Raw genomic sequence first — 12,598 nt, 5'->3', positions numbered from 1 at the left:
CTTTCTCAAGAATAGCAGCTGATTGCATACCGATTTGGCACGCTTTAAGAATCTGATTTATCGCGGTATTAAGTGGACTTGGTGGGCTTCTTGATCTCATACGGAGCAATGCTTTGATTGATGAGGATTGCTTTTGTAATTGCTTATAGTTCAAAGGCGTTTTTGGCTCCCAATCACTATCCCGGCTTCCAGGGGGGGTTGGCGTACGAAGCTGAATGTTGAGCTTTGAAAGCACCCGATCAGGGTCAAAAGGCACTAAGCCAGTTGCCGTGAAGCTATTTTTGATGGTGTTGGGTTTGAAAGCTTCAATTCGTGCGTGTGGGTAGGCCTCAAGGAAGTCTAATTTGTTGATATGGTTGATCCCAAGACGCATTTTGGTTTCAACAAGCTGACCATATGATCGCTTTAACACTGCAAAACAACCAATATCAAGTGGCTGTAAAAGATGTGATGAATGTGCTGGCATACAAATTGGGATAATATCATTTTGATCGCAAATTTCGTCGAATTTTGGTGTCAAATGACTACCATGGCCATCAAGGATCAAAAGCCGATACCTCCCTTTTGTACGAGTGATTGTTGATGGAATGAAAATTTTTTGGAGCCACTGAAGCCCGATTTCATCAGAAGTCCATCCATTTGGGCTAACTTCAAAGAGCCAATCACCTGGTACATTGTCAAACCAACCCTCAATAAAGACCTTGCCTTTGAAAATGATGCATGGAGGCAAGGCCCAGCCTGACGCGCTTATTGCCTCAATTGCAGTGGCCCATTCACGATTTCCAGGTTGTAAAAGGGGTCGCCGACCATAGTATTCAGACCTTGTAATCACTTTTGCAGTTGCAGTTAAGCCCATTGCAAAGCCAGTCTCATCGAAGTTGTAGATATCATCAGGGTCAATGCCATATTGAAGTATTGTATGTTGCACACAATTAAACCACTCTTGAATGATTTTTGGGTCTTCACACTTTGCACGCTCGTAATTATAGCGCCTTGAGAATCGGGTTGAAAGCTCAGAATGCCTTTTCGCGCCTTGAGAATCGGGTTGAAAGCTCAGAATGCCTTTTCACAAAGTTTGTAACCCAATTCTTGCCAACTGTTTGAACTGGGGTAGATCCACGAGCCGCGAGTAAAAGATTGGCCATTTCTTGTACAGCAGTAGGCCGAGGCGCTGCTCCGCGGGAATCCATTGAGAGAATCCATTTTACAAGTGATTCCTCTTCTGTTTGAGACAATCTATGGTTATTGGCGCGTGATTCAGGGCGAAAGACGTCACCAGCAAGGCGGCGTTGTAAAGTAGAGCGAGGCACTTGAAAGTGGTGTGCTGCTTCGCGAATAGAGCTAACTTCTTGATTCTTAATAGCCTGAATAGCTAATAAGATCCTACCCTCCTGCTCTAGTGAATACCGAGAGCTTTGAGAGCGAATTGGTGGCATGGTGGGTGGTTGAAGAAGGAAGGGTATATAAAACCGACGTGTTTCGCGTTTGGTGGCCCACTCGCTTGTGTGGCCCACTCGCTTGTGAATTACGTTAACAACACACACCAAAACAGTTGTACAATCACGTGCTGATTAATAAATGACGTAGTGCGGTAGGAATCTCCGGCATTTATGCAGGCGTATGTCAGCAATGCACACGATCTGTTCTCGAAACACTCCGCCCGGTTGTTACTGGCCACTCTGTTGTAACTGGATGCTACCACGCTAGACTTACTATTGCTGATACTATCACTATAATCAAATACCCTTGTCGTATTCTACTTAGCTCCTGACGATCTGTCTAGTGGGCTTTCTTAGCACTGCATCGCCGTGTTCTTCCCTCGTATCTTATCGGCTTCAGCCCCTCCTCGGAACAACGTGGGCTTCCCCTCAGCGCCAGACGGAGCACGTTAGACACCAACAGTTCATAACCTGCAGAATGGCCACAACGTCGAGCATGCATGTACAGACGCACGATGGCGGGCCGGAGACCGAGCCCAAGATGGTGAATCGACTGAAGGATAGCAAGTCGCCTTATGTGAGAACTGCCGCTTCCACCTGGTAGGATGGACGATCGCGAGACTAAACTAATTGGAATAGGTCAGAGCACATATGCATAACCCAGTGGCATGGCAGATGTGGGATGCAGAAGCCATGGAATTGGCTAGAAGGCATAACCGTCTAGTCTTTCTCAGTATCGGCTATTCAGCATGTCACTGTGTGTAGACCATCGTTGTCGGTTTGCAGTTTGTCTGGCTAATAGGAACCTAGGGTGCCATGTCATGGAAAAAGAGTCGTTTATGTCACCAGAAGTGGCAGCCATTTTGAACGAGTCTTTTATCCCGATCAAAGTCGACCGAGAAGAGAGACCCGACATTGACGACGTTTACATGAACTACGTACAAGCGACTACGGGATCAGGAGGCTGGCCTCTGAACGTCTTCTTGACACCAGACCTGGAACCAGTGTTTGGTGGTACCTACTGGCCTGGACCGAATTCGTCGACCTTGCACGGACAGGAGACCCTGGGATTTGTCGAAATCCTCGACAAATTGAGAGAAGTGTGGCAGACTCAGCAGCAACGGTGTCGCGATAGCGCAAAGGAAATTACCAGACAACTCCGGGAATTCGCAGAGGAAGGGACACATTCTCACCAAGGCGACCGAGAGGCGGATGAGGACTTAGATATTGAGCTTTTGGAGGAGGCCTACCAGCATTTTGCCGCGCGTTATGACTCGGTCCACGGAGGGTTTTCCAGGGCGCCCAAATTCCCAACACCTGCGAACTTGAGCTTCCTTCTCCGCTTGGGGATCTATCCCAGTGCCGTGTCGGATATTGTGGGACAGGAAGAATGCGATAAGGCGACCGCTATGGCGGTTAGCACGCTCATTAATATGGCGCGCGGCGGTATCCGGGACCATATCGGCCACGGCTTCGCCCGGTATAGTGTTACGTCTGACTGGCTCTTGCCTCATTTCGAGAAAATGCTTTACGACCAAGCGCAGCTATTGGATGTATACGTTGATGCGTTCAAAATTACTCATGACCCGGAGTTACTGGGTGCTGTCTATGACTTGGTCACCTACTTGACATCTAGTCCAATTCAATCCGCGGCGGGTGGTTTCCACTCTTCGGAAGACGCGGACAGTTTACCAACGCCAAACGACAGCGAGAAACGAGAGGGCGCATACTATCTCTGGACACAGAAGGAATTGACTCAGGTTCTTGGTCAACGAGACGCGGGAGTTTGCGCTCGCCACTGGGGCGTGCTCCCCGATGGAAACATTGCACCCGAAAATGACCCGCATGACGAGTTCATGAATCAAAACGTACTCTCTATCAAAGTGACACCACGAAAATTGGCGAAAGATTTTGGGTTGGGTGAAGATGAAGTGGTGCGAATAATTAAATCGGCCCGACAAAAGCTGCGTGAGCACCGGGAGAAGAACCGTGTACGCCCTGACCTGGACGACAAAATCATTGTGGCTTGGAACGGCCTGGTTATCGGAGCGCTTGCCAAGTGTAGCGTATTGTTCGATCAAATTGAGAGCTCGAAGGCATTGCACTGTCAAGAGGCTGCAGCGCGAGCTGTGAAATTCATCAAGGACAACCTTTTCGACAAACCCACGGGTAAACTATGGCGTATCTATCGCGACGGCAGCCGAGGCGACACACTTGGATTTGCGGATGACTATGCGTACTTAATTCATGGATTATTGAACATGTACGAAGCTACGTTTGATGACAGCTATTTGCAGTTTGCGGATCAGTTGCAGAGTAAGTCCCAGATATCTTACTCAATGGCAATGACTAATTATTCCCAGGATATCTGAACCAGAATTTTGGCGCCTACACCGGGTCAACACTCGCTGGGTTCTATAGCACATCATCTACGTTGACACCAGGCATGCCGGGGCCTCTTCTCCGGTTGAAGACAGGCACGGAGTCTGCCACACCATCTATCAACGGAATCATTGCCCGCAACTTGTTGCGACTCGCGACACTCCTAGAAGACCAGGAGTACCGGACTCTGGCGCGGCAAACGTGTCGTTCATTCTCCGTCGAAATCCTACAACACCCGTTTTTGTTTGTCGGACTTCTAGACGCCGTGGTTGGGCTAGAAACAGGCACCAGACAAGTTACCGGAGTGTATTGCACGGCAGACATTACCGAAGCAAAATCAGGGCACGAGGAGGGCCTGCTTGATCGCGCTAACACACCGATGTCAGCTCGAGACCTGGTGGCGAAGCAGGCGCGTAAAGAAGCGGGCCTGGCGACGTCGTCGTCGAGCGCAACTGTGGCGCTGGTGGATATCCGGCCGTCTCATGCGGGCGACTTCGTAGGCAACCCTTCATTTTGGCTGCGGACACGGAATCCGATGTATCGTGAGCTGAAGGCGTCGGAACCGGGGAAGAATTATCTACAGGTTTGCGAGGGGGGCAAATGCCGCATGGTGGACGTATAATTTTCTCTTTTCTTTCATTCTGTATAGCTGTAGTCGTTATGATTGGCCATATAGAATTGAATCTTATCCAAGTACTTTGGTACAAAGAATGCGCACTGATCGTTGACGCTTCAAGTAGATGACGGCCATTACCGGAGTCCTAACCGTCAACAACGGCAGATCGGATCTACCGGGATCTGAAGCACTTGGCTGGAATACGAAGGAGGAATGGGATAGGTCAATTGTCAGGCAGCCAAGCATCAAGAGAACCGATTGGAAATCTCGGAGATTAGAAATGCCCTTAATTACCGGTGACCAATGACCAGTAATCAAGACAGTGAAGCAGGTTGATTAACGAGTTAATAATTAATGGATCTCATCTCATGAATCTTGGGGATACGTTGGGCTTCCCGTCGTTTAGCGGTTCTGGAACCGATGGGTTTGGCCAAGGATTGCTATTTGCCGAGAAGTGAAATGAAGGAACAGGTGAAAAATCCTGCGTATGGTTACTATACCGCCGTTACTATGTCAGAAGTGACTCTTCGTATTCAGACTGAAACTGAAACGGTTGGATGTTTTCGAGAATGGAGGGTTACTGCCGGGGGGGGTTTGGGTTGTATCGGCCATTATTCAGGTGTTTGACTTTGCCGGAGGACATACGGACTACGGGGTACAGATTACGGACATTAATAGTCTAGACTAAGTCCATAGTTGTTGGAGTTTGTACCAGTGGCGTGATATAATGCAGAAATAAGTTTTGGTGGCTAACATGCCGGATGGCCTGCACCGTACTCCGTGCTATGTACTCTGTTCTGTACATGGGGGAAAATCCACGAACAATTATGTACATACTATGGAGCACTGTTCTATCAGATTAATATAATCCTTGAACACGAAATGACATGTTCTGGACTCGTGGATTGAAAGAAAGCCAAGCAAAACGGACAGCTCCGGACAGAGGGCAGCAGCGATAATCTCCGAATCCCAATGAAAACGCAACCTGAAACACAGCCTCTTCAGCAACGGGGTAAGTGGAGACAGTGGGATTGGGCTAGTCGTTGCCAAGTTTTGGTGCTTGTTTATCCTTCTTTTACGCATCGCAGTTTGTCTCCGTTGAATATGGGCGCGATGATCTGTGTTTGTTTTATATGGTTCTCGTAGAATTTTCATGGCGTACCACGGGTGTCTTGCACTTGGGTCTCTATAGAATTACAGCTCTGTGCCGAAGAGTACCAAAGTTACTGGAATTACAAAAGCAATACAAACCTGCGACACGGTGGGCCGCAAAAGGAGCGGGATCATCAGCTACTCTATCCAACCAGAGATGGTGCCTGACACAGACGGGCCAGGTTGTTTACTTTGAATGGTTTAGTGTACTGCCAGGGGCTCGGGAATCTTCAACCGTCGCACATGGGGTGTGACAATACAGTACAATTTAATACCGTCGTCATCACATTATTCAGGGGACATCACATACGGGTTTACCGAGTAGAGAAGAGAAAGTACAGAGAGTGTATACAGAATTTTGTCGGAATACTCTGTAGTTCAATGTTGCAGAGGATGGCCAGCCCCAGTACAGGTGCAAGCCAAACAATGGCAGGTAAGAATGTCGAATGGTATGTGGTGGTTGGTCGAGGTCTCATATGGCCACTAGCAGGACTCTATCTGTGTCTATATACTCTACTGGCAGCCATGCATGTACACCACACACCACTCTGCCAGTCTTTTCTTTTCTTTTCTTTTCTTTTTTTTTTTCTTGTGTGTTTATAACAATCTGAGATGAATTGAGGGCTGTACAATGAGAGGTATCATTGTTTCTCCCTAGTCCTCATCCTAACACTCCCCCCCCCGCTCTCTCCCATAATTTGCCTCTTGACGGTCCCAGATCGCACGGCCCCACTGTCTGTACCTGTGTCTCCTTTCCCACACTACTCTGTTGTCTCCTATTTCTTCTTCCTTTTCCCTCTTCCGCTCCCGCTCTTTTCCCTTCCCTTCCTTCCCTTTTCCTCTCTCCAAAGGCAGCTTCGTCCTCTCCTTTATATATTGTTTTTTGTCTTTTTTCTCTTCTGTTGCTCTTTTCTCCGCCTTAAGGTGCACTTTATTTTTATATCTTTTTTTCGCTCTTTTAAAAAAGAAAAATTAAAGTGTTATCCAAGGCTGTCGTTCTTTTGTTTATACATTTTTCACGCCCAAGTACATACTATCCAGCAGATATATCCGCCGTCGCAAGTGCCCAGCGCTTAACAATTCATATCGCCAGCCGATCCCTCATATCGCTCCCTATCCGACGGACTGAACTTTGCGAGCTGTCTTTCTGATTGCTTGCCGTCGTTCCTTTTGACCTACTTATCGACGTTTTATCTGGAACTTCCCGGGGAAGTTTGATTTCACAGTTGACCTGTGTCATTATTCCTTCCTTGCCGCTCGCAAATCCACGGTCCCAGAAAAGAGAGCCTTATATCGACCTTGTTGTCCGAAACCGGTAGAAAGAATCTTCAATTGATATCAACATGCGTTCGACATTGTTGCTGAGTGTCGTCTGTGCGGCCGGAGTCTGGGGTACACCGCTCGACATGGACAAGCGCGTCTACGAAACCGACTGGAGCTATGTCACCCTCACCGAGACCTCCACTGCCCAGCCCGAAGTGGCAGCAGCCACCACCTACGCCCCTGCGCAGGCCGTGCAGGAGACCGAGAACGTTGTCACTGCGGCTCCTGTGACTTCCACCTCCACCCTTCCTCCTGCCCCGGCGCAAACCACTACCTTGGCTCCTGCTCCCGCCAACAACGATAACACCGCCAACAACGATAACAACGCCAACGCCAACGCCAATACCGACAATGGCAACAACGTTGGTAATGTTGTCGACAACATCCTGCCTACGGCCTGGACTTCTAGCTGGTCCACCGAATGGACATCGACCCCCACGCAGGCTCCTACCACCATGTCCTCGACCACCTCCAGCGCTGGTTCGCAGGGCACCAACGCCTACCAGCAAGCCATCTTGTACAACCACAACATTCACCGCAGCAACCACTCGGCCAGCTCCTTGACCTGGTCCGACACCTTGCAGGCTAGCGCCCAGAAGTTGGCTGCTCGCTGTGTCTATGAGCACGACACGTATGTCCCTTTTAGACCTAAATGTATATATTTAAATTTGCTAACCCCTGTGCAGGAGCATTGACGGTGGTGGCTACGGTCAGAACATTGGTTACGGTGTCGAGGAGAGCAACATCGGCCAGATGATCACCAACCTGATGTACAACGACGAGATGGGCTTCTTCTCCGACCTTTACGGATTGGCCAGCCCGCTCATGGCGCTGTTCGACAGCTGGGGTCACTTCTCCCAGATCGTCTGGAAGTCTACGACCGAAGTGGGATGCGCCACCGTCGTGTGTGACAGCCTGGGCAACGTCGATGCCAGCCAATCCCTTCCCTTCACCGTCTGCAATTACAACCCTGCAGGAAACACCGGTGGGGAATATGCCGACAACGTTCTCAAGCCTATCGGACAGCCCATGTACGAGGCATAAATTTGATATGTAAAAATGGAATATATAAAAAGACATGCTTTCCTGGGTCATGTGATTGTTGGGCATGGCTTGTTTCTTTTTGCTATCGACTTTTGAGGAGGTTTGGTGGATGATGGGATCCTCCATCCCACCTGCTGCATCGACTCACTCGGGAGGGTTGTATCTTTTTACTCTTTTGCATCTCTTTCTCTTCTCTCTACCCTTTTCTTAAAGCTTTTTCTTCGCTTCTGTCAAACACCCTTCACGATTTACTCAATGTGAATATTATTTCTTTTCTTTTCTTCTGATCGATATTGGCAAATGTTTTGGGAGTCCTTGGCGCCATAGTGATTGAATTGAGTGCTTACTGGGCGGTTTCTACAATATGCCTGAATGCTTTCTCTAACCTTGAGGATTGACCAACCAAAGTAGCTCCTGAGATATTGGCATGGTGTGGAACGGAGGATGTCTGCAAGTCGTATGTGAATTTTGCGTATCGTGCCCATTACCACAATCTGAGAGAAGATTGTCTTCTTTTCCCTTGCTTTTCTGCACTGAAAATTTCACTTGTTACTATCGATTTTGTTAATTTGTCAATTTTACTTCTCTGGCCCTACGCTTTGATCGCTTGTTTGGCGCTATGCGATTGGTTCGGGAGTCAATCTTCAACCGCGCGCAACATGACGTATCTTGGTTGGGTACTATTTACTATTGTAATACATTTCTGCAGAAACCTCGAGATTTGCCCTTTCCATTTTCGGTCAGTCTCACGCCGCTTTTTGCTCCCTGAACAGCCCGGAGTGTATCTGGAGCAGGGTAGTGCGTGTCCTGAACGATCCTGATTCCTGGGGTGATTCGGGATCGTACCCCGATCGCTCAGGCTGACCAAATCCCCCTCCCCCAAAGGGGCTAGATAAAACGTGCAAAGTCAAGCCTGCAATCTTACCTCACCAAACCGACCCTTTCATTTAGTTAGCGATGCCGTAGAATAGCAAAAAGCCCACAATTTAAAATGTGGCCCGCTTTAAAAGTATTGAAGGCTGCCTCTCACTGCCCCTGAGGTCAAGACCGGTGCCAATTGTGCTATTCAGCCCTGTTATCATGAAACGTTATAACCTTGTACTATGCATATATATATATATATGTATATATTTCTTGATGGCTATTCTACAATAGAGACTAATGACGGCGTCTTAAAGATCCTAGTTCTCTATAGGAAGCATTTATGACTTTTGAGACTTTTATAATGAGCCATATACACAGGCATAATCTGTTATTGGAATAAGAGGAGATTAGTGACTACGGAAGCTGGATCTGGTGCTTGAATCCAATTGAATACCAGGGAAATTGTAAACAGAAATATGGCAATGGCAGCAAAGCACAAGAGAATGCCTATATTAGGATCAGGAAAGGTCTGAATTCTTTCCAAGCCGTGGCTGACCTCTCTCTTGTGACAATCTCAAACAATATAAATTCATTGGTAGACTCTGTCGAAATACTAACATGGAGAAGGAAAGAAAGAAGCTGGGCCTGCCAGCGCTGCGCTATCTACTGTGCGAAGGGGGTTCCTGCCCTATATTCAAACAGGCCAAAGTATACCAACATCTTGCGTTGTTGGTGAATGCCCGTACTCCGTGACATCTCTCTCTCTCTCTCTTTTTTTTTTTTTTTTTTTTTTTTTTTTTTTTTTTTTTTTTTTTTTTTTTGTCATCTCTGATTCCCACCCATCTCCATAGGCAAAGGTATATACATACAATTCTCTCTCCTAGACAAAAAGGGTATTACCACAGTTTTCTATTAGAATGCCACGAAATGCCGGTAGTGTTAGGTGTGTTTGGTTAATTTGTTTTCTTTGGCATAGGGCTACAACCCCGGACACACAGTAGACAGCTTACGCCTGGCAGGCCCTGGCCTGTCTTCATCCTCCATTCTAGTATTCAGTAGATAGTCTACCAATTACATCGCTATTGAATAATACTGTCGAATGGAGGCCGAAAACAAGAATAGATCATTCCATGGGTGTTGACTAGGTCCGCTCAAAAAGTATTGAGAAAAGCACATAACTGTTTTGGCTAAGATCCAGGAAATAACGATAAATAATAAAACTTTTATGATTTGTCTGTCGGTTATATTCATGAATAGGCATACAACAAATAGCCTTAGCGGAAAAGTGTGACGTAGGCCTGGGATCCTTTTCTATTATACCTGACAAACCCCATGATTTTGCAAGCAGGAACTTCATTGACACCTGCTCCCAAAAAAAGAAGAAGTTTTATTTATTTATTTTTGGCAGATCGCCCATGGTTGCTGCAGTGTGCAATGGGCCAGTCTCATTCTGCCTTGCATCAGCTTGTAGAAGACGCTCAATCCGTTTATTGCAGTTCATTCTCACTGCGACCCGGCTCTACCCCAGAGGCACCTACAGCTGGCGGTGAAAAGAGCCCGGAAAGATGAGTGAGGGCTGGAGGCATTGGAGGCAAGTAGAACAGAGGAGATGTTGCAGGGTGAGTAGCATAGGCTGAGATTCAGCTTATACCACACTCACCCTGCTCTGAAAACACAAGAACACTCTGCTCAAAAGCCCTGCTTATACAGGCAATTTGGGGCGAGGCTGCGAAGAAAAGGATTGAAAAGATTATAGAAGGGGCTTTTCCTTGGGAACTCATAGGGACAAGAGATTGCAGGTTAGCTGCCGACCTCGGGTTCATGGAATACGGTCTGTCGTAGTTTTAAAACTCAATATGAACAATAAACTTGATTGAATACTAAAAATAATAATGACACACAGGTATATCACTTCTCACCGACAGATGACCGCCCCACGCACCTTCGGATGGGTCGTCAGGGATAGTAGAAAGGGAGGCGTAGACGTTGATGTCGACGATTTTGATTACTGTGTTGGGGTACTTGGCGCCAGAAGCTCTACTAGGAGGCGCCTCAGTCTTAGCAACGAGCTTCACGTATTGAGCAGGCTGCGATTCGAAGATAGAGAGCTTTATGCTTTTGTTCCATCCCCAGGTTCCGTATGCGACCTTCTTCCAGCTTCTTCCTTCCACGCTGACCAAGACCTCGTGTTTGGCAATCTGTCCACGATCATCCTTATGCAGGAGAGGACGCATGCTGAGGTCGTTCACATTTCGCACCGAGTGCAGGTCGATGACGATGTGGTTCTCTTCACATCCAGTGCTGCTCTCGCTGCTCCAGTGAGTTTCTGCCAGTCCATCCTTTGCATTCTCGCACCTGCTGTTTTTTTTTTTCCCACACTGGAGCATTCCACTGTGAATTTGGTTCGGTTGAGCAGACTACCTCCATGAGGTCTTGCTTGCCAGAGGTAGGCCTCGGGGTCGATGGGACCCTTGGCGGCAGGGACGATATCGCTCGAATCTGTAGCAAAACGAAAATGGAAGACGTCAACATAGTTGATAGCATCCCCCAAAGGAGTCCCGAGGCCCATTGGAGCTTCATCTTTGAACAAGACAACAAACGATGGTGTTGTGTGATGTTCGAAGGAGAAGAGAGAGAAAAAAGAATTCCGTGAATGGGCTGGGTAGAAATATCAGAATCGACATCGGGGACTGCCAGCCAGGCTAAAGATGGTAGTTATCTTGTTTTCCGTGAGATTGAACAGAACGGTTTGGAGTTCAACAAGTAAGATTTCATCTTATCCTTTTCAGTATGTTGAACCACAGTGCTGATGCATCTGTCCAGCTTTATGAAAAAAGAGTCCCAGAACCTCACGTCATTCCATGGTTCGCCTGAGAATCTTGCAGCTAATATGATGGGAAGATGGAAGAATGGTATGTACACTACTCGTGCAGTTGATCTGCGCATCACAGCTCAAGGTTTTTAAACCCCAGATTGTCCATACAGGACGAGCATAGAATGGAACACCCCCCTCCCGTTAGGATCTTTCTTGAGGGAAGGTCATCTACTTTGGCTGAGTGGGAAGCACAAGAAGAATCCAGAATAAACTTCTAACCGAGCATAACTAGTCCGGCCGGATTCGGTAGGTACTGGTTGCAGAATTGTCCGATGTGCCTTCTTCCGAGAGGCTTGCTCTTGGAATCTGAAAATGTGCATAACGCTAGCTGCAAGGTGGACACTCCAATGCTTCCTTGGAACTAAATGCATCGCATTTTCAACGGACACCTTGAGGACTTTCAAACATAAAGGAATGAATCCGCCCTTAATCGGAACCTGATTAATAAGAAATAAGCAGGACCAGGGAGCCAGATCGAATTGCAGATGGAGCCGTCAAATATGCTTCTGCCAATGAAACGTCTCATTCAGACTGGGAAATACTCTGTGACGGCTAAACGCCGTATCAACGGCCGAGGTAGACAAACGACGCCAACATGCTGAACAAGGCAATATGAACAAACGTCAAGCGTGATAAGGAATAACATTGGACTGATTAGGCAAGTTCTACCAGTCCGATTATATAGGCTGGCTTGTACGCACGTTTAGATAGACAAGCACTGTAGCATTTGTGTACGCGCATATAGGCGAGAATAGACCAATATCTTCGTTAAAACTAGACCTCTCCATGTACGGCCTCGCTAGTCGTGGATAATCAACTCCACCAGACCTTCTGTCCCCGATCCCCATTTCATTGGTTATGAGCCCGGGCTTGCCATATTGACGTCTTAACAAACGCTTTGGC

At 47.5% G+C, this 12,598-nt stretch overlaps 3 protein-coding genes across 3 annotated transcripts; 2 read left to right on the top strand and 1 right to left on the bottom strand.

The window, feature by feature from the left end:
* Positions 1 to 1,645: 1,645 nt before the first annotated feature.
* Positions 1,646 to 4,942, top strand: EURHEDRAFT_415575 (thioredoxin domain-containing protein). The gene is made up of 4 exons (XM_040782729.1): positions 1,646 to 2,016; positions 2,079 to 2,196; positions 2,250 to 3,755; positions 3,803 to 4,942. Exons 1-4 carry the CDS (start codon positions 1,918 to 1,920, stop codon positions 4,441 to 4,443), a joined length of 2,364 nt encoding a protein of 787 aa, XP_040636147.1. The 5' UTR covers positions 1,646 to 1,917; the 3' UTR covers positions 4,444 to 4,942.
* A 1,990-nt stretch (positions 4,943 to 6,932) lies between these two features.
* Positions 6,933 to 7,956, top strand: EURHEDRAFT_405279 (CAP domain-containing protein; the record flags this gene model as incomplete). The annotated part of the gene is made up of 2 exons (XM_040780370.1): positions 6,933 to 7,543; positions 7,599 to 7,956. The coding sequence occupies 2 exons, from the start codon at positions 6,933 to 6,935 to the stop codon at positions 7,954 to 7,956; spliced, it is 969 nt and encodes a 322-aa protein (XP_040636146.1).
* Positions 7,957 to 10,700: 2,744 nt separating this feature from the next.
* Positions 10,701 to 11,389, bottom strand: EURHEDRAFT_380253 (discoidin domain-containing protein; the record flags this gene model as incomplete). The annotated part of the gene is made up of 2 exons (XM_040779272.1): positions 10,701 to 11,146; positions 11,200 to 11,389. The coding sequence occupies 2 exons, from the start codon at positions 11,387 to 11,389 to the stop codon at positions 10,701 to 10,703; spliced, it is 636 nt and encodes a 211-aa protein (XP_040636145.1).
* Between the last annotated feature and the right edge of the window lie 1,209 nt (positions 11,390 to 12,598).

Source organism: Aspergillus ruber, assembly GCF_000600275.1.
Source record: "Aspergillus ruber CBS 135680 unplaced genomic scaffold scaffold00027, whole genome shotgun sequence".
Classification (NCBI taxonomy): Eukaryota; Fungi; Ascomycota; class Eurotiomycetes; order Eurotiales; family Aspergillaceae; genus Aspergillus; species Aspergillus ruber.
The sequence above is the reverse complement of the archived record's forward strand: the minus strand, read 5'-3'. Positions and strand labels throughout refer to the sequence as shown.

What these genes read in the sequence shown, in the direction of transcription:
- EURHEDRAFT_415575 (XM_040782729.1), top strand. Translation starts at nt 1,918, where the DNA reads ATGGCCACAACGTCGAGCATGCATGTACAGACGCACGATGGCGGGCCG. An exon ending in AGGATAGCAAGTCGCCTTAT is followed by an intron (nt 2,017 to 2,078) that starts GTGAGAACTGCC and finishes TAATTGGAATAG; the next exon opens with GTCAGAGCACATATGCATAA. An exon ending in GTTTGCGGATCAGTTGCAGA is followed by an intron (nt 3,756 to 3,802) that starts GTAAGTCCCAGA and finishes AATTATTCCCAG; the next exon opens with GATATCTGAACCAGAATTTT.